General features: G+C 42.8%; 2 protein-coding genes across 8 annotated transcripts in view; both read left to right on the forward strand.

Moving 5' to 3' along the window:
- Positions 1-9,216, forward strand: part of LOC149330491 (NF-kappa-B inhibitor alpha-like) — a 40,075-nt gene extending 30,859 nt beyond the window's left edge. For all 3 annotated transcript variants that reach the window (XM_089561081.1, XM_089561083.1, XM_089561082.1), the window contains exon 8: positions 768-9,216. In XM_089561081.1, coding sequence (XP_089417207.1) covers positions 768-860 — 93 coding nt within the window. In that variant the 3' untranslated portion in view covers positions 861-9,216. The remainder of the gene's footprint in view (positions 1-767) is intronic.
- A 2,047-nt stretch (positions 9,217-11,263) lies between these two features.
- LOC149330493 (uncharacterized) overlaps positions 11,264-21,886 on the forward strand; it is a 36,817-nt gene continuing 26,194 nt past the window's right edge. For 3 of the 5 annotated variants that reach the window (XM_089561089.1, XM_089561085.1, XM_089561088.1), the window contains exons 1-6: positions 11,264-11,507; positions 13,463-13,581; positions 15,789-15,890; positions 17,004-17,252; positions 18,326-18,526; positions 20,300-20,401. In XM_089561089.1, the coding sequence (XP_089417215.1) occupies positions 13,483-13,581; positions 15,789-15,890; positions 17,004-17,252; positions 18,326-18,526; positions 20,300-20,401 (753 nt within the window). In that variant the 5' untranslated portion in view covers positions 11,264-11,507; positions 13,463-13,482. Of the gene's footprint in view, positions 11,508-12,828; positions 12,900-13,462; positions 13,582-15,788; positions 15,891-17,003; positions 17,253-18,325; positions 18,527-20,299; positions 20,402-21,886 lie in introns of all 5 variants that reach the window. The other 2 variants (XM_089561087.1, XM_089561086.1) reach the window with 2 other exon arrangements.

Below are 21,886 nucleotides of genomic sequence, written 5' to 3' on the forward strand. Positions count from 1 at the left end.
GACGCAGGTTCGATCCCGGTCGCGGCAGTTGAATTACGATGGAAGGCGAAATTCTAGAGGCCCGTGTACTGTGCAATGTCAGTGCACGTTAAAGAACCCCCAGGTGGTCGAAATTTCCAGAGCCCTTCACTACGGCATCCCTCATAGCCTGAGTTGAGTTGCTTTGGGCCGTGAAACCCCAGTCATATCATCAGCCTGATTACGCCCACTGCAGGGCAAAGGTCTCTCCCATGTCTCTCCAATTAACCCTGTCCTTCGCCAGTTGCGGCCACTGTATTCCTGCAAACTTCTTAATCTCATCCGCCCACCTAACTTTCTGCTGCCCCCTGCTATGCTTGCCTTCTCTTGGAATCCACTTCGCTACCCTTAAGGACCAGCGGTTATCTTGCCTTCGCATTACATGCCCTGCCCAAGCCCATTTCTTCCTCTTGATTTCAACTAGGATGTCATTAACCCGCGTTTCTTCTCTCACCCACTCCGCAGTAAACCAATAAACCAAACCAAAGCTAGTAGTACACCAATTTTGAATTGATGGAACCGGTTCTTAGCGTGGTTCCACATTTTGCTTATAACCCGAGTAGCATCGTGCTCACTCTGTAACACGTGAGAGTAGTTCCTGGCAAGTAGTCTGTTTTCATAGTAGAAAAAATTTGATACCGTGAATAAAGACATTTGCTCTTGTGTCGGTTGTTGCTTCTTAACATGCCGAGCTTGTGTAAGCTGGCCTTTGTTCAGCAAAGCACTGATGTGATGCTGATTCCTTGCAGGACGAAGAGGATGAGGAGGTGTTGCGAGCTGTGACCAACGCCATCGACAACAGGCTTGGCAATTTCAGAGTGAACGACGTCGGCGCATCATAGCAGAGCCCGAGACCCTCCCATTCTGCGTCCGGGCGCTCTCTACTTCATCTCAACACCTTCATCATTTGAAGCCATCATTGGTCTTTCTGCAGCCATGTTGTTTGCAAAGAATCTGCATTGTTTCCATCATGTTCCTCAAGTCAGAGTCTGCGGTGATTGATCCAACCTTCTTCCCTTTTTTTTTTTCTTCTTGGAGGCATCTACTGCAAGTCATCAGTAGTTGATGATCTTTTGTGTAGCTGTGACAATGCTACTGGAGAATTTCGACAAGCTTCAGTTGAGTCTTGTATATTTTGGCTCTGTGTTATATATCCTGGTTGAGTGTTGATAGCATTGTTTTGGTGGTAACGAAAGAAAACCTAGATGGCAATGTTCTATGCTTGTGTTATGATGGGGGCCATGTTGTTGGAACAGCTTTAAGCAGCAGATGTCTGCGGTGTTGCTGATACCTGAGAAAGTACCTCTTCGTGCGGTGCATGAAAAATGTACCAGTTTTTGTCTTGCTTGGTATGCGAAGACAGAAGGTAGTTTCTATGGCATAAAGATGCAGTGACTTCGCCCATTTAACTAATGCAATGTCTATGCGTGGCTGAAGGACCATCACCTTTTCGTTTCACTCATTGAAAGTTGCTACCAAGTGTTATTTATTACTGTTGTGTCATTAAAACCAAGACTGTTTGGTTGCGTTTCAGTCACTGTTCTTTCATCCACGTTGTAGTGGGCCATCTATGTGTGTCTGTGTGCATGTGTGTGAGCAAGGGTTTGTGAGATGTTGGTGACATGGTACCTTCCTCGTCGTGTGAAAGTATCTTCTGGTCTTAATGCTTTTCCTTCTAAAAATATTACTGTTATGATCTCTGTAGCGTCTGAACCAGACCACTTCTCACGCTGAGTAAGAGCACAGTCTTAAAACTTCATTGAAGATGAAATAACTGCTACAAGGGGACCGGTGGTAACCATTTCAACGTTAGAGATCAAAGCATTGTGAGGGATGGAAGCCTCGCGTGTTAGCTGGAATATCAATGATACAGACCTCACTGTGTTGCGGAGACTATTCAGATCCTTCAAAACTAACGAAATTCATGGGCAGAACCACAGGCAATGTATTCGTGCAGATCTTTTTACGGCCACACCACAGATTACTGGTCACAGGGCATACCGCACGACTAGCGATCATGGTCGGCGATGTACAAGGGTGTGGTCATAGCTCGCACGTTTGCATAATCTATAATAGCACAGGAGGGTATTCATAACACCTGAAGCTCTTCCCACTGTACACACTGTTCTGGCCAGGAAATTTGACCAATTTTTAATATTAAATTTGTGTCAACAGAGATCGTACATTGAGATTCTACTCTATAATTGAGTCATTTCAACTAATGCTTAGTAATGGTCATAAAAATGGCGCAATTAAGTCAGTGCAAATTAGGGTGGTGCTTCAAAGTCTAAATGAACCACTCGTTGATGGGATTTGACCTGCCACTGTGGCTCAGTGGCTATGGCATTCAGCTGCTGAACTCTGGATAGATCTTGGCCACAACTGCATTTCAGTGGAGTCAAAATGCAAAAAAACACCAACGTGCTATGTGACGTCGGTGTATGTTAGGATCCCAGTTGGCCGAAATTAATCCATAGCCCTCCACTATGTACCTTGTAGCCCATGTGCTACTGTAGGACTCAAAAATTCCTTATACTATATGGGAGTCAGCCAGGTAACCTCACAAAGGTGCCCGAGGTCCTTCAAAAGTGCTGAATGTGCAGGTAACTAAGGCCCACTTGAAATGTGGCCAACCGCATAAAAAAATGGCAGCAGTTTCGTCACCTTTCTTGAAAAAGTGAGCAGAACTTTGCCCAGAATCCCTCTTGTTGATCTGCAACACAAACAAAAAAGACCTGGGCCTTCAGCTGTACTTAGCTGCATTGATAGTTTTAGATGGCCTTGCTTTTAGCTAGTGAAACATTCGGTAATAATTGCATTGTTTTTTAGTGCGGTCAAGTGTGCTGCTATAGTTTATAATTGTGAAAAAGTACCAAACGTTATTGGCAAACTTTGTTCTCAGCTGTGTAGGTGTGTTATGTTTCATTTGTTTGATATGTGGTTCGTTGCACTTGGGTGAACACATTTCCCCACGACTGTGAGACATTCCATGTGCGCTCTGTTCAAAGTGTATATATTTGTGATGGATGTTAGGACTATTACGAGAGCCTGATGACTTTTTTTCATATGCACGGGCGCTGCAAATGTGTGTGAAAATGGGAAATGTGTGGTATTGGCAGCAGCGACATACATTAGACGCTGTTGTAGCTAGTGTGTGCAAGAATATATTTCTTGCTTTCTGAAAATGCTTGAGCGAGACGGCTGGTCCCAGTAAAGTGAGTACTTTTATCCGTGGCTGAAAAAGGCTGTCACTGTGCAGTGTCATTGCATATCTAAATGCCCCAGGCGGTCGAAATTAATATGGAGCTCTCTTCACAGTTTCTCATAGGCCATATGCAGTTCTGGGACATTAGATTCCAAACACTATACTATCCTACTAAACTGACAAGATTTTCAGGTTGCTTAACCCTTTGAGGGTCGAATTATTTTGAAGAAAACTTTCCCAGGTGGTCAAATTATTTTATTGCGGATCTTGAATCTACAAAATGTATATACTCGAGAATACATAGTAAAAAAAAAAATTAGGAACAGTACTTTGGTGACAGCATCACTCACAACTGGAGAATGTTCAATAGAATAGAATAGCAACGGTGATAAGCAAGCTAAGAGCAGCACCAATAAAGATATAAATCAACTTTCGCCGCCTCTGCAAAACAGTGCCCACAAAAAGAAAACAACGTTTCGCGCGACTCCGTTGCGATCCCGCGGCGGAATCGAAACCACGTAGGCGCATTGCCACAGAGGGCGAGAATACCTCGCGAGCAACGGTGATAAGCAAGCTAAGAGCAGCGCCAATAAAGATATAAATCAACTTCGGCAGCCCCTGCAAGATAGTGCTGACAAAAAGAAAACTCGAATTTCGCGCAACTCCGTTGCGATCACGCGGCGAAACCAAAACTACAAAAGGGGTGTTGCCGCAGTCTGTGCCGCCGCGCTAAAGCTAGGCATAAGTTCTGCTTATCTCCGTAAGAAGGCAGCACAAAATTCAAACACTTCTTGTAAGTCCTAAGAGGTGGCAGCACCCCCCAGTGAGCACGCATTGTTCTTTTGGCGCAAAATTTCAAACGGAAGATCGAAACCGTACCGTACGGCAAAGACCTTGCGGGACAGAAAACCGCCGCCGTACATATACGGCAAAAACCTTCAAAGGGTTAACAAGTTTTATGTTCTGAAGCAAGGTCAAGTTCATTAGCGTGGGTGAAATTGCTATATATAGAGACTTTCAGTAACAAATTTCAATGCTTGGAACACAAAATAACGAAAATCTTGCCTAGTAGGCCTTTGGAGACTTTACCCCCGGCATGGCAACATTATACATTATTAACATGCTCGGCAATATTCCCTTGCTTGGCCCAGCGTGTACTTTGCTTTGGGTATTTTGCCGTTTCGACTCCTACCACACCCAATACACGGGGTCTGCTGGTTTAAAAAAAGTATTTTTTAGTGTAGCACTGGTTTTAAGCAGGGGGCTTGTACTATCTACAAGGTGTTGCTGTTTGTAGTGCACTGTAATATAGTTGCCTGTAAAATATAACTGTCTTCTCTTTGCTCCAAACGCGTTGCAATGCTGTTGGTGTTTTAGCATGGATGTGAATGGATGTCACGTCTTCGTTTCATTTAGTTTCATTCTTTTTCTTGAGGGTAGCTGCTTTCGATCACAATGCTGTCGTTTTTTATATTCAAGGCAGCGTATTTTCATCACCTGGTTATATGGGGTATATATGTTAGTTTTATGCTTCCCAAGAAAAATCGGAGAAGTATTGCATAGTATTTGAAGTTTGTGAAAGCAGACTGCTGCTGCTAATATTTTTCGTGCGCTTTGTGCATTGCTTTGTTCTGAAGTTTATCACAGCCTTTAATGCCTGATAACATAAAGATCTTACTGAAATTGGTCTGTTCGTGGAAGCGGTTTTTAGGACATTGAACAGCCTGGACTGTTCATTGTGGTCTCGTTAGTAGCGCCCTCAGAAAAAGAATAGTCTAACATGCGTCTGCCTGTACTGCATCTTCTTTTTGTGTGTGAATGTGACATCTGTGTTTTATTTTCTTTCTAAGAAGAGTGTGGGGGAGCGTGAGAAAATTTTCTGCGCCACACTTCTTTTGAAGACAGAACGACACTGCCTGGAATTCCTGAAAAAAGGAACAACGCTAAAAAAAATACCGAATCAACTCTTGCCAGTTGAGGATATAACCAGCAGCGACTGCCGAGAAGCAAAATGTACATAGTTCGTCACGGATGACGAAACCGATTTTAATGCCGAGTTAATGAAATCTATGCGCTGGCAACAAGCCGGTGCAGCTTTTGAAGAGGGAACAGTCGACCCTCACTCCAGTCGGAGCGTGCCTGTTCGGAGCATTTTGCAATGGAGCACTGCAAGCTGTTAAAGTGGTGCTGCAATCTGCATTAATTAGGAGCTTGATCCCTATAGTGGGCGACATTCTAGCTTGATTGGGGAGTTATTTGAATCATTGGACAGTTTTAGTTTCACGTACATAGAAGCTTCACGTACGTAGAGTTCATACAGATGACCAGTGCGCATGCACAAGGGTGTGCGTGAGTCCCGTATACGTGCGAGACTTGTATATGTAAGATTCGTATATGTACGAGAGTTGTATGTGTATGAGACTCGTATATGTACGAGGTTCGGATTTTTACGTTGCAGTACGTAGCATTGACAACATGGCGGCACCCTGCCAACCCGCTTCACAGCGATAGCACCTTCATCGTTAATCCCTCAACGCGATATCGTGTTCTTAACTGTTGTATTTGCCTTCAGTTTGCCCATTCTTATCCTTGCATAAAGTTTCAAGCGACAAATAGCTTTTGTTTTTCAGATAGAAGGGCGATTTTTGACATGTTAAGCCTGATGAAGTAGTTTGTCGTCAATGACAATGCTCCAACACAGTTTGACTGGCTTGGCTTTTACTCTTGTATTAGAGCGGCTACAGCGGTGCCTGTATCTGTTAGTCGATGGTGCTAGGAACAACGCGCCACATGCGTCATGCACGTGTAACTGTAAGGGTTTCAAACAACATGCGCATAGGCTACGTAGACTCCTTTTGTTTGTGTACGTGAACTCTGCATATATGTGAAACTAAAAGTGTCGGTTGGTGTCTGGCTTTTTAGTGGGCTGAGAGTTTTGTTGAGGGTATATGAGTGAGAGGTGTCATTGGCCACTAACCGTGCTGGGTAATGAAAGGAAATTTTTTTATATATAATAGTTAATAAGCTTTTGACCTTTGGGGTCAAAAACTAGCTCATCTGAGAGCTCAATAAAACCTTAGGCTGGCGGCGGTAGTTTTGCCGTGGTGAAAATTTTTTGTGTACTCAAAGTTACAGCACATGGTGTTGCATTACACCCAGACATGCCACATTTAAAGGTGATATGTCTAATTTGAGGAAAAAGGGCTGATTTGTCCATTTATGAGGACTGTGTTTTGCATTGTTCCCCGACTAGTGAAGGACGACTGTTCCATAAGAAAAATAAAAAAAATCGAGACACTCGCTGTGCCTGAAAAAGTACACGAGGGTCTTCGAGAAAAAAAAAAGAAAAATGTGCAAAAAGAGAACTTTATATTCTATACATAAGATGTGTTTAAGAAATGAGGGAAAAAAATGTTGACTGTAAAGCGTGCATCTACATTTTCTTTTTTTGTCGTATGTTCGATGAACTTGAAAAACGGTGTTGAGCTTTTGATGTTAAAGTTGGGAGTTTCACTGGCCAGATTAGCGCCGAGTGGAATTCAGTGTGGTGTACAGAGTTGTGCAGAGGGTTTGTTTATTTTTTTTTTTTATCTAGGTGCCTGTATTCTCGATAGCACTTGTGATGAATCGCACAGCAACCCTTATGCTTTTGTGGCCCCCTTCTGCCAAGGAAAATCTGTTGCAAATGAATGGACCACAATGGAAACGTGGCAATACTGAACACTTCGGGTTTTTCGAAAAATGAAATCATCTTTCTGTATAGAGGCAAAGTTATTACTAATTTTTATCTTATTTGCCAGTTGTGACGTGCAGGTGTCTCTCATTGGACTTGACACATCTAGAATTCAGAGACAACCTTCATGTCTCTTGGTTGTGTAGCATAAAAGTCCCTTTAGTTAAATTCGAACGAGCTTAATTCAAACTTATAACTGAGTCTATATTGACTCCCCTTAATTTGAACTAAATCGTGGCCCCCTTGGAGATCAAATTGTCGAGAGTCAACTGTGTATCTTTTTCTGCTATCTCTATTTGTACTTTTGCTTGTAAACCTTCAGTTACTCTAGTGCTTTCACCTCTCCTGGGTCCATATTTGTTTGCCGTGCATTTCCTAATGGGCCATCACCGGCCCGTTATGCTGCCTAAGCAGCTTCCCTGTTGACTGGTCAAGCAGTACATATGTGTTTCAGCAGCGTAGGAACTTTTTAATCTCAGCAGTTCCGAAAAGCTGGGTTCTCAACTTTTCAGGTGTGGACAGGTTTTTGCTTCTATGGCTTTTCGGCGCACTTTCGTTGATTTCACCAGAACCATGGAATTCTGTACGCTTTGCATGTTGCTGCTCGGGGTAGTGTGTGGCAGTCATATCCTGGTGTGGTCAGAGACCAGCTCAGCAAAGTTGACCTCTTTTATTGAGTGTTTGCCTTGCGTCTCTTGCGTGCCACCATTTTCTTTGGCATCTGATGGTCCATGTGATGTTGACTATTGCTGCAGATTGCAGAACTTGGCATGTCTGGATTTTGTGCAAATTTGGCAAAAAACAGGTGTGCAGAAATGCATTACTGCGATGTTCACATGCTCTTTTGGAGAGCATTACGCAGGTTGTCGGTATTGTTATGTGTACCAACTCAGCGGTGTCATCTTTGGGAAATTGTTTTGTATGCAGATGTAGGGGGCTCTTTTGTAGTCTTCAGCTTGCTGCCACCGCTGGTCCTGTCTCTCACCAGGATATGTCATCCAATGAACAACAGACCGTAGTAGCTTGTCAGCAGCAATTGACTGGTTCCATGGCCGTGGCAGCTTTTACAGCTGCCTTTAATATGTTCCACTATTCTGAAATTGTTAGCCACAATTGTTGACTGGGCGTCTCGTGTTACAAGGCAGCAGCATGTCTTAACGATAAGCATACTCTCGCGGCAATGCTTCTTCGACTAGCGTCACGCTCAGTGAGACGCATCTGTGACTAACGTTCAGAAAATCGAAATAAACCTCGTGATCGACGCTACTCGGCTTGCACCTGCAGCCACAGAGGTCAAAATTTCGGGCATGCGGAAGTGGAGATGCGAATTGATGTCTAAAATTTGTCCACAAGAGAAGTGCCACGGTTGTTTTCTCGTGGTCGTACAAAAACTTGTTAACCGCACGTCATGAATGATGTCTGTGGGTTGCGTCACTAGCTTTGTAAATATGCCTGGGCTCCGTGTGCATCGGCAATCTCACGTGTGTGTGCATGCGTTTGTCCCATTCTGAAAGACCATGTCATGTTGTGAAAAAAAGACTCGGTCATTCTTAAATTCTTGTTCAAATTTCACTTGCTGCTTGCATTGTTGTGAAAGCTTATTGGAATGCCTGTATGAAAGGAAAACAAAGTAATGTGTCATTTCGCGTGGAAGCTTGTCAAGTGTTAAAACATCTTCTTAAAACTAGGTTTCTGTCACCACTTGTGTCAGTCCAAGGCAAAAAGATGCTTATCGATGTCTTTTGTTTTTGTCTTTGCTATGGCATGTGCTTGTTTTTTTGCTCCTGATTGAAAAAGAATGTCACGAAGTTGTACGATTCCTCACCACGTGAGCCAAGTGGTGTAGCTGGTTGCTTCTCATGTGTCGGTTGGACATAGTCATTTCAGCATTTTTACATATGTGTTCAAGTTAAAGGTCGTTAGGAGCGTAGAATGATACTAAAGAGTCAACACAAAACTGAAGAATCGTACAAAAGCTGTCTCGTGCGGTACCTGAGCTAGCTTTTAGGGTGTATTTAAATGAAGTTGGCATATATGACTGTGTTACAGAGAAACAAAGATGCTTATGAAACTTTTGTACATAATGAAAACAGCCGCTTTTTTTTCTCTTTGTGCTTATATGATATGGATATGTAGCATTGGTATGTGTCTAGTTTGTTTTCCCGAGATTAGCATGTAGCCCAGCACTTGTGAATCTACTTTGATGGATGTAAACGGTGCATGATTTGCGGCGTTCATTAAACCAGTTTTTGCTGAAGAAGTCTGCATTTTCCTTGTCCCTTGTGGCTTTGTTATGCTGCATTTTGTGGCACGTTTTTCTTTTAATATAAAACGGAGAGTTCCAAGTAAGGGGCTGCTGTAGTACAGCGATTTATACATTCCCTGGTCGATGATCGAACACGTCACATAAAACAGACACAAAGAAAGACGTGCACAGCATGTCGCAGGTGCCTGTGCCTTGCCTTCTCTTCCTTTGTGCACTGCTATTTTGGACTGTGTTGGATCGTCGATTAGCAAGCAGCTAGCTCAAGATGTGTTATTCAAGTACATTCATCTTCAAATTTTTTACAAATACTGCTTGTCATGCGAACTTCACATTTGACTTTCACAACCTGCCCCTCAAGTTTGACTAATGCATTCATAAATTTCGTTTTCCAAACTAACCTTGAGCTGCCGTGGTGGCTCAGTGGTTATGGTGCTCGGCTGCTGACCCGAAAGACGCAGGTTCGAACCCGGTAGCGGCGGTCGAGTTTCGATGGAAGCGAAATTCTAGAGGCCCGTGTATTGTGCGATGTCAGTGCACGTTAATGAACCCCAGATGGTCGAAATTTCCGGAGCCCTCCACTACGGCATCTCTCATAGCCTTAGTTGCTTTGGGACGTTAAACCCCCATAAACCATATACCAAACTAATCTTATAAAAACAGTCTCGGAATACATGTCTGAAGTGTAGCAAATAGCAGGTCTCCAAGTGCTTGAATACTGGTATAGAGATGACGTCACACCCATACCTGAAAAGAGGAGTACTACAGTAGTTTGCAGCAAAACCACCAGGATATTTTTTTAAATGCTCTTTGCTACTCAGCGCACACAAGGCAAATGGCTATGGAGAAAATGCTGCCCTGAGACACCATGATGAGCTCGTGCTCTTATTTCAAGCGATCAGTTTGCAGTGAGCCAAGACCAGTGTCATCAGTGAAAGCTGATGCATTGCTGTCTAATTGTCATTGCACTTATCGAACCTGCTTTCCCTGGCCACTCATGCTTCTGTTTTCCATAGTTCTGCTTCCATTAGTTGTTTTCTGTTTTCTAGTTCAGTTACTGATTGGTCACGAGAGGTTGCTGGGGGATAGCAACGAGTCTCGCAAGCCTCACCGATGGCAGCACCTGCCATCGCAAGGCAGTGGCGCCAGAATGGTATATCGACTCCCAGCAATCTATGAATGTACAGTAGAGAACTGGCATTACTGCTATTGCGTAATACCCGTAAGGAGGAGCTTAAGTCGATTCTGCCGATCTTTGTCTAAGCATACAAAGCAAGAGCGGGGGCTAGTTGGTGTTTCATACTGAGGAAATCTCGCTAAGTGGCACAGAATGACGTGAACACAGACGGAAGTACGCGGTTCGCCCGTCTGTGTTCACGCCTTTTTGTACCACTTAGTGCGATTTTCTGTCTGAAGCCTGTCTGACCTTGAAAACTAAACTTCTAACCGAAACCGAAACCAAGGAGAAAAAGTGCCGGTGTAGTAAATTATATGGAGAAAGGGAAGAACTATTCTTCCTCCATGACGAGATTTGCAATGCCTAACTACACTAAGCTGTCCAACATTCTTATTTTTTTTTTTACAGTTCACTTGGTCAGTCATCTCAAGGTTACTAGTAAAGCTGAGTCATCTTACATCATGGAGGAAGTTTTTTTCCTCCATGTCTTACATCACCCCACCAGCTCGCATATCTCACCGCTCCCGTCATCCGCTACAAGTTTCTTGCTGGTTGGTTGGTTGGCCTCAAATAAAATAGCACATATCCCAAGGTAGCATATCCACTCACTTTTTCCGCGTCTTTTTTCCTTTGGACTGCAACCGACTGGAACGGCCTTCCTCTTGATGTAGCCATGGTAGCCATCACCTTTCATGTGGACATCATAATCGAGCAATTTTTATATTCACACCTTATGCAGTATCTCAAAAGTGGGGTCTTGAGGTAATAAAGTGAAGTGACGTGAAAATTTCTTGCCCTATGTGCAGTTTCGGTTTCGTTCGTCATTTTTCAGATTGGTTTGTTTAAAGGTCACATGAACAAATAAGCATGGCGCCGCCCATGTAGCCGTCCCCGAAGCGAAAGAAGACCACGTAGCCACTTTTTTAGTGTTACTAGTTGCAATAAAGTAGACTGTTTTGCCGATTCACGAGTGATCGCGAAGTAAGACCTTGAACGTGGTTGTTTAGTGATACCGACGACATGATAAAAGGAGGTTGAACCCGACCTGCAAAACCGGAGGGAGCGGCCCGAGCGACACGCAAACAGATGTTCTCTCACGGTTCGGATTCAGGTACGCCCGGATGTATTTGTTTCTTGCTATTTGACGGCTAGCTCTCACACTGACCTGTCTGCGATGTAATGAGCAAAGAGCACTAGCCGCTGTCAGTCCCTTGTCTGACGTGGCGGCAGTAACCTTGGCGTTCGATTAGGAGCGGAACTCGACTAGGGCGAAGTTCCGCTTTAGTTTCCCGGCCCAGGGCGTGCTGGGCCAAGCGTTGAAGTTGACCTGTAACGATCTCGGCGCTTATCTTCTTATCTGTACATCAATATAACACTGCAGTTGGCGGCATGACGTTTTTTTTTCTTCTTTTGGTTGTTCTTTATTGATCAGCGGCGAATAAAAATGCAATGTGTTGTAGTTTGTTCTGAGTAATTATGTGGCAATTCTTCACACACACGAATTCGAGGGTGATATCAGGCCAGCGTCCCGAGTTGCAACAATGATCGATGTTATGGGGAATCTGTGGAGAAAATGTGATAGCTCTTTACTCTCGCGATCATCGAATGTGCGTTACCAGCTGCTTTGCACAAACTGCCTTTAGTGGTTTCTGAAATTCACTTTCTGGTGCCATTCTTAAATCAGAACAATTTTGGTGACAGCACCGATTGATGGTCAAATGTTTACTGGAACCCCCTAAGGTGGAGTAGATTTGTAATAAGGGAGTAATTACTCATTGATAGAGCGACTGCTCCGGTGAAGCAGTGGTCCCGGGTTCGAACCCCGGACCTGGACGAATTTTTCTTTAACTGCGAAGTTTGTGAGAAAGCTGTATAGCTTTCCTTTGTAGCCGTATGGCTGCTCTTGGGTGGATGTCAGTGAGTAACTACTCTCTTATAGCACCGTTTGAGCCACTGACTCACAGCGTACATATGAAACAGGAGAGCATACGGGATTACATGTTAACAAGAGTCAAACAAGCATATTTTGCCTCTGGATGAAAAGAGACATCCGAGAGATCTAATTTGGCGTATGGCTAATGTTTATCTCAGATACACTATTCAAACCTAGTAGGAGGGTGTATCCATGTTTTGCCAGCATTAGCGATGGTGGAATTTGTCCCACACGAGTAGTAAGGTACCGTAGCCACTTTACTTTTGTGACTTGTAGTTGTGGCATCGTGCAGAGCAATATTACATTTTAGTGCAGTATAATTTCTACCAGTCTTTGGTCAGTCTGTAACGTTTACTAACAAAATGTCCTGCCACAGTGTTGAATTCTGGTACCTGTTTCTCTATACTACAACCCTATGCAGTGTGTCCTCCTCCTGGTGAATAAACTGAAATTGAGAATCTGCCGCTCTTGCTACATGCTTTTATGTATGTATCAGCAGCGCGAACACCACACAGGAAGAAGAAGGAGAAGAAGGTAAAGAGCGCTGATTGGAAGAAGAAGGAGAAGAAGGTAAAGAGCGCTGACCAGAATATCTTGCTGTGCTCATTAATGGCTTCTACACTGAAACTGACTATGGCGTATTTAAAATGTATTCGTTTTGGTTTTGTCTTTGTACATACATGACTGCCTTATTTACTTGTGCAATTCTTTAGCTGTGCCCCCTGTTATATGAAGCATTTTTATATATTATATCGTACCATATGATCATACATCATACGGACCTTGTCAAAGAATGCATTAGATTGTGTTTTAATTATCTAGTTGTTGTGATTCAGGTATAACAGGAGTACATGTTAAAAGATTTCAGTTCCTTGAATAATGCCATAGAAAATTTCAGCCAGTGCTCATACTCATAGGCACTGCATGGCTAATGAAGGACCTAAAAACGCTAAACTAGAATGCAGACAGTCTTGAGATTGGGGGATTAGGGGGTTTAAAAGTAGATATGAGCCAAGATTAATTATACTGAGCTGCACCGATTATTTAACAATTGATCGGATACAGTACAAAAAAAGGATGGTGATGACGATTGGCTTAATAGTGGTGACATCACATTTTCTCTTTGCCTCCAGTGTGACCTTGGTGTTCTACAATGGACGATCCCGACCACAAGGACCTGCTTATTCAGCAGCTCAAGGACATCGTGAGGTCCAATGAGGAAATCCTCAAGAAAAAAGAGAAAGAGCTAGAGGTCTGTTTCACTTTAACTTACTCTGCCTAGAAGGCAGTGTCAACAACAGAACCAAAATGTCCAGTGACTATCGTAGCACTTAAATGCCTGACAAGGAATTCCCAGTGGGCAATCAAATGCACTGGAGATAACTTTCTTGAGAAGTGTTTTTGCAGCTTCGCTTTCTTACATTTGGAAGAGTGACTGATCGGGCTAGTCCGTGATTCATAGCCAAGACTGGAAGGAAAAAACAGCAGCGCGATGTGTCTCTTCTATGTCCCTGTGTTTTTTCTGCTGTTCTTTCATTCCTTTCATATATTGCTGGTTCATATTTTCACAGTACATGATATATATATATATATATATATATATATATATGAGAGAAGCCAACAGCCACAGAAACCAAGGGGCACAAGGGATTTTTTTACATTTTAGTTATTTATTTCGTGCTGTTGTTCGATTTAGATTCTTACTCAATATGTGTAATAATCTAAATCGAACAACAGCACGAAATAAATAACTAAAATTTAAAAAAATCCCCTGTGCCCCTTGGTTTCTGTGGCTGTTGGCTTCTCTCATATTTATAACGAGCCCCTCATTCCCCTTCCCTTATATATATATATATATATATATATATGACATGTACTGTGACGAAACTGACCAAAAGACAAATGGAACGAGTGACTCATTTCTTGTGTGGGATCTAAAACGACACTTTATTTGTCATGTGGTCAGTGCCCTTTTGTTTTTCATCATTTACCATCCCAGCCAGCTCCCATCAAACTCTTGACTTCAGATTATATATACCATGTGCTAAACTGACAACCGGTGTTCTGTGGCAGTAATTTAGTTAATACTGAGATAAGGAAAAATTAATTGAGGATGGTTGAAAGCCGGGTACAGTGGTAAGCTTAGAAGATTTGCTGCATTAAGGTAGCTGCGGCTAGGGCAGAGCAGGGTTTATTATAGGTCATTGGAAAAGACCTTTAGCCAGTAGGTGACTCTACTGAAGTGAAGGTAATGATGATGAGGACTGTATGACATGTTGTCATATTGTGTACCAATTCATCATGTGCAGGATAGCACACTTACAGATGCAGCATCTTATGAGTGCGCTTTCGAGGGCTAGTGCTTTCTCAGCCGCCCATAATTCTACTTTTCCATGCCATCGTAACCAACACTATTATGGGGAGACTGCTGAGGGCACCTGCAGTCTAATAAGAAAGCAAGCATTTACAGTAGCAAGGGAAGCGTTGAAAGTAGTGAATGTGTAAATTAGTCTGGGCCATTTAGTCACAGCGGATTGATGGTGTCATGAGAGAGAAGTCAGCTGGACAGTGGTAACAGTTTGGAGTGCAATCTGCAAACACATTGTAATGGTGAATTTCAGCTTACCGATATACCCAAGAAAAAAAAGAAATTAATTTTTCAGGCACTTTAATATAGGCCAAAACTTGGTCGCTGATGAAAAAGCTTGAAAAAGAAAGACTATAGTAGGACACAACTTAAAAAAACAGCAGTTGCTAACACTGGGCCGTGGTCCGCGGTGTCTTGTATTACTCCGCTGGCCAATCGCAACTGTAAACGAAATCAGCTTTTTAATGTTTGACTATATCATACAATCCACATATCAAAATTATAGAGCTCATAATTTTTTCTTGTGATAAGCTTCTTGTTTACGTAACAAGAAACTTTTAAACAGCGGACTACGTTTTTGTCGTGGAGGAGTTCTGTGCGCGGAGGCTGTATGTGGGCGAAGCTTCACTGCAGACTTAAGTTGTATCTGACACTAGAGACAACACCACAAGTGGTAGCAAAATTTCATGTGTAAAATTAAAAAGCAGAGAACATTATGAAATAATAGGTGAGTCTGAGATGACAATGTATTGGTTGAAGCTAAGAGGGGAAAATAGTCTTAGGGAAAAATCTCGATGCCACAAAATTTAAGGGTGGCAGAGAGAAACCTGAAATGGTGGAGTTAAAAATGCATAGAAATAAATAAAAAGCTGCTGTTTCTGCAAGACACTGTTAACTAGAGGCTACTGGTGGATAGAGTTAGGTTGAGTTAGGTTAGGTTAGGCAGCACTCTGCATTTGAGAAGTCAATAAGAAAATTACATAGTCCAACAGTAGACAACATATTTTGAAATAAAAGTTAGGTTTTGCTTTTGGAGTGCCATGGATGTTGAGGAACTGATTTGTTTTACTCCCTTTTTATGCACCTAACAGGAGAGCAGTGCCAAATATCAGAAGCTGAAGCTGCAGTCGAGAGCAAAAATAGCGCAGCTCACAAGTCAAGCAAAGGCCCAGCATGAAGCGTCACCTGAAGGGGTGAGGAATCCTCTACGCTTTGAGATTTTAATTGCACAAGTGTTCAGGTTTTCTTTGGTGGACTAAATGAATGTATTATGGTAAGATTTCCTCGTTTTGCGTGGTTGTACATGCCGACTTCTGCATTTCCGCTCATTCTCAGTGGCAGGGTGTGACATTAAAGCAGTCAGGTATTTTTCCTCTTTTTAGTAATTTTTTTGCCAATACTTACACATTCTATTTATTTTGTTAATTTGTAGAATTTTCAAATTTCAGCAGAGTACCCTTTGTCCTTAATGATAATGTGCCTGTGCAGGCAATCTTCTTTTTTGATGCTGTGGATATAAATAGGTTCATTTAAATGACTTTGCAACATGCAAGTCAATTCACACTTTTGTAACTGCTCTTCGATCTTTTTTGTTTATAACCACAATTAATGTTATTGCAAAAAAATTTCATTGCTGTGATTTAGTGCCATCTTTTTAACTGAAATACAGAGCACACTCTGACTCATTGTTTGCACCTAGTTTTCTTTATTTACAGCAAGAAATTGAAGTGATCCATGAATTCAGAGTAATAAATCAGGTCTTTGTATCATCAAGAGAAGGGACGAAATATCACCAAGGCTAAAACACCTAGCATGACGATTTCACTCTGTCTTCTTATGTAGGACCAAATAGCTACAGTTAAAAATCTTTGTTGTCTAAGGATTTTCACTGGAAAAAAATTACTTTATTTGGCCATTGTGTACAGCTGTGCTTATTGTTTGCACTTCAGAACAATACTTGTTTGTGTTAATTGAAGAAAACAGTTGTTCGTTTTGAATTCTTATGAGCATAACCCAAAATTTTGGACTCATTAATCATTGGAATCTCGTTTTGTATGACAGATGTCGTAGTTTACATCCTCAGTGTAGTTGTCAGCGCGAAGCATTTCAGTATTAATAAGTGTCTTCACAGAATTGCTTGAATTTGTCTTATCTAAATGCTTTTCTATTCATATGGAAGACAGTTTACTGACGTTTGTCATCTTGCACTTACTACAGTCAAGCATGCACTACGGTGGTGTTCGGTAAACAGTATTATTAGTGCACATTTGAACAGACTATTGGAGTAATGTGGGGCTCTTTCACAGGAACATGAAGATGCGTCGAAGCCCTCAACTCCGCATCACGACTCAACCGCGGATGCATCTAGGGGTCGTGTCCGAGTCCTCAAGCATCAGCTGGACGAGGCCAAAACACAGCTGCAGAAGAAAGAGAACGAGATGCTGGCGTTGCGTCAGTCATACGAATCCACCGTTGAGCGACTAGAGAAGCAGCTGCTGCAGCGAGACCAGGCGCTGATGGAGAGTGCAGAAGCACCTGGTAGCCAGACTAAACAGGTAGCTGTTACAGCACAGTAGCTCTGAATGTTCTTAGTGGTTACCTTTTTATTGCTTGCTTTGTGGGCATTACTTTCAGTCTGCCACTGCAGCTAGGCTGGGGTGGTGTAATTTGGACGGTGTAACCAAGGCGGTTTACTCTTGGGTGGTGTAGTGTGGATAATCTAAGCAGGATGGTGTCATGACAGGCATTACGCTGTGAAGGTCCTTTCTATTTGTGCATGTCGGTTTGCACTGAATTAACCTAAAACAGCTAGGTACTGTATTTCCAACTAGCCCGGTTATCTGTGCTCCTGAGTGGTATAATACAGGTAGGGTAACCCATGTGGTTTACGCCCTGGGTAGTGTAACCCAGCCAGACAAAACAGGTAGCTATTACAGCGCAGTAGCTCTAATTGTTCTTAGTGGTTAGATCAGTTTCAGCCTGTCGCTGCAGCTAGGCTGGGGTGGTGTAACTTGGACAGTGTAACCAAGGTGGTTTACTCTTGGGTGGTGTAACGTGGATAATCTAAGCAGGGTGATGTAACCCGAGTGGTGTGTTTTAGGGAATTCAGAGCAGACAAGTAACTCACAGGAAAGGTTGCCACAGGCCTAAGGCTGTTCTGTCAGGACAAGCGTTACCCTGTAGAGGTCCTTTCTACTTGTGCTTGTCAGTTTGCACTGAATTAACCTAAAATTACTAGGTACCGCATTTCCAACTAGGCTAGTTATCTGTACTCCCGAGTGGTATAATACAGATAACCCCAAGTGGTATAAACCGATGTGGTTTACGCCCGGGGTGGTGTAAGTCAAGTACCATAGTCATAAGGGTGTAATCTAGGCAACTTGTGGTTTACGCCCGGGGTGGTGTAAGTCAAGTGCCATACTCATACGGGTGTAATCTAGGCAGCTCGAGAGTGTAATCTGGATGGCGTAATCCGGAGTGTAACCTGGAGTGTAACTTGAGTGGTGTAACCCAGGCAGTCTGAGACGGGGTTATGATGCCGATATCACTTTATCCTCAAAGGGGAGTTTCTTTCTGCGTGACTGTATTGTAATACGGCCGAAGTCTGAAGGGAGTCGTCTGCGTGCAGTCCTCTGGCCAGAGGCAGGACAGCAGTGGGGGCAGCAGCACCAAGGAGGAAGAGCGGCTGTACGCCCAGATGGTCTACAAGGACTCCAAGATCCTGGAGCTCAACAACCAGATCCTGGAGCTGGAGCGGCGCATCTTGGACCTGCAGGAGAACCTCCGCGAGAAGGACCAGGTCCTCCAGGCACGAAGCAAGGCCATCCAGGTTCGCGTCTCTGTCACATTCTCATTGAGTGATACTGAGTTCATTCTGAACTCGGCCTCGATGGCCGCATTTGGATGGAGGCTTAACTCAAAGGCGCCAATGTGCTGTGCGTTGTCAATGCAGGATAAAGATGATAAAGATCCCCAGGTGGTCGAAATTATTCCGGAGACCTCCACTACGGCACCTCTTTCTTCTTTCGCTCCCAGCTTCCTCCTTCCTTTAAGGCATGGTTAGTGTGTCCATCAAGGTGTGAGACAATTACTGCGCTATTTCCTTTCCTCAAAAACCAGTTATCAATTTTTAAAATTTATTTTCGCCTTGATATAAATGAACAGCACCCCTTGTGTATAGTTAGTTGAGATCTCTGTAAACAGTGACGAGAGACATGGTATTGCAAATACATAAATAATGCCTTGGGGTGATGTAGGATGTATGTAATGTAATAAGGAGTAATGTACTGTAGCACATAATAATGAAAATGCGTGAACATTTTCACTGGTACCTATTACATGTATTATGAGCTACTGAGGTAATTGCACACAAAGCTAATGTGCTTGTTGTCCGTAGAGCCTGCTTTTAGTGTGTTTGCTGTTGGATATATAGAACTTTTGAAGTTCTATACACGCAAGCTTTCATGCTGGATGAAACGCTAGTGCCATGATGGTGTCTTCTCTTTGGAAAAGCTTGCATTAAAAATTTCGTGGGTATAATTGGCTGACATTGTGATATTTTTTTGTAGTAATTTGTTTCTAGCTTACTACAGATTTGTGAGATGATATTTTGTTGAGGGCTACTCGTCTTCCGCTGAAGAGATCAGCGATGAATTATCATACAGGCAGTTGTCTATCAATGTGTAGTGTGTCACTTTATGCTTTTGAGTTAGCAGTCAGAATCGTCAGGCGTCCATCTAGTGGCACGAAATGGCACATTTATCTGCATAACTGAAAATTCATTGTTGTTTACTGTAGTACTAACTGTCGGTTATGCAGGTTAAATTTGAATGGGGGCATTTTTTTTCTTCATATGCAATGACTTTGATTTCATTTGAATGAAGTGCTTGTCGAATGACTTGTCAGACTTGAAAAATGTGTCATATGTGTCATGCATGTTTTCAAGTGAATATATTACTCTTTTCTGAATGCACAAAATTTCAGCATGTTATTCTTGTTCTCCATCTCGTCCATATTAACAGGGGTCGTATTAACAGGGGATGACTGTATACGGTCACAAATATGCATTCTTTTTTTTCTTATTAAGGCGCAAGCCTTTCGTGGCTCATGAGTGGCGTGGACGGAAGATGTTGATGGAAGTTTGTGGATGGAACTTGTCCGCACAAACTGTCAGTCATAAGTTGTGTGGTAAATAAAATAAAATGTAAAAGTTGATTAAGCAACATTTGATAATGAAAAACAATAATGAAAAAACAAACAGATAGAACAATATATAAAAATTTTTAAAAATTAAAAGATAAAAAGCACAAACTAATGAAGAAAAGAAGGAAATATACAGGAAGAAAGAGAGGACAGGCAAAAGCTTTCACATTTCCACTCCTAAGGAGTGCAATCCTGTAATTTTTGTCACTTCTTATTCCTTCTTTAGTGACTATTTATTTCTCTCTTTTCTTTTTGTGAGCGGTAACCTCACAAGTACGTTAAATAATTCCTAAATCTGGTCTGTTTAAGTTCAACGTGACTATGACTGATGCTGGCTAGAAATGGTGCGCGACACTGAACTGGCGCGTCTCACATGCGCCCTTACTCCGCGGTTGCACAGCTCATGACGGAAGACCTGAGCCTTCGAAACAAGACCACCGTTGATGACTTGGACGACACTCGGGCCGAAATGCGCCAAATGCAGCAGAATTTTCTGGAGAAGGTAAAGATACGGTCTAGCAAGAGTTGCTGTGCCATTTAGGCCGCTTTATTATGCATGCAAGCCCATATCCATCAGACACGTCCTCAAGTCGTCGTCCTGTTCCTTCTGCAGTGTGCATTGGCGCCTGGCTTTCCTGCATGTTTCCTGCTGCTTGTTTGAGTCTTATTTGCTCGATTCTAGGCCTATCTACAGCTGGCATTAGTTTCCGACACCCCTGAACTCAGTTTCTGACTGGCTTGTCATGTCTTGGCTTGTTGGGTGACCTCTGCTACGGTGCACATTGACACATGGTTCTTTGTGCTGACTTTGCACTGCCCGTCTCTCTTGATTTGACTTGTGTCTGGCTTTAGTATACGATTTTCCTTGTTTCTTAGGCCACATTTCTTTTTAATCTACCTCCACCTTCCTTCTGCTTTGTTCACTGCCTGTACTTGTTCTCTCCTTTGTCGTTCTTTGTTGCATGCTATCCACCCCTCTGTAATTTCGGTCACTGCTTTGTGTATTTTCCTTTTAACTCTATGCATCTTTCTGCCTTGGTACTTTTCCCATTGATGCTGATCGATAACCTGTGCTAGCTATTACTTTTGTTTAACTAATGTGGGGTTCACCCTGCATTGGCCGAATGCAGATGGCTGTGTGTTGTGAGTCAGACTGACCTCTCTTCGTTTTGTTGTACTTCTAAGATAGTTACTGTCAGCTAATGACAGCCCTGGGGGACCAGCTGAAGACCAAGCAACAAGCAGAGGTACCATGTAGAGCTGCTATTGATCGTTGAGTGCTCCGGAGGTACTCAGTGCAATGAGCTATGGAAAGAAAACTGATAGGTGTCATGTTAAGAGATCAGAAACGGGCGGAATGGGTGAAGGAACAAACGCGGGTTAATGACATCCTAGTCAAAATCAAGAGGAAGAAATGGGCTTGGGTAGGGCACGTAATGCGAAGGCAAGATAACTGCTGGTCCGTAAGGGTAACAGAGCGGATTCCAAGAGAAGGCAAGCGTAGCAGGGGGCGGCAGAAAGTTACGTGGGCGGATGAGATTAAGAAGTTTGCAGGGATACGGTAGCTGCAATTGGCAAAGGACAGGGTTAATTGGAGAGACATAGTAGAGGCCTTTGCCCTGCAGTGGGCATAGTCAGGCTGGTGATGATGATGATGAAGGGGAGAGGCTCTTCCTCTTCTCTTGCAGTGGATGTAGTTTTGCTGATGATGATGATGATGGTTCGTTTGACTCCAGAGGTTCTGGAAGCAGTTGTCCAAATAAGTACTTATACATATATGATAACAACTTGATCTCTGTGTCAAAAAAAAAAAAATTGCTTCAATATTTTTGTAGCTTGTCCCCTCTCACAAATTAATCTGCATAATCGGATAACTCTGCCTTCACGGGAAAGGCTATTCCAGGATAAAATGAGCAAAGATGCTAGCAACTACTTTCAGATCAAGTTACATATATTAAGGGAAACTCTTGTTGTATGTATCTGCTTT

Source organism: Amblyomma mixtum, chromosome 9, assembly GCF_055824585.1.
Source record: "Amblyomma mixtum isolate Tamu chromosome 9, ASM5582458v1, whole genome shotgun sequence".
NCBI lineage: Eukaryota > Metazoa > Arthropoda > Arachnida > Ixodida > Ixodidae > Amblyomma > Amblyomma mixtum.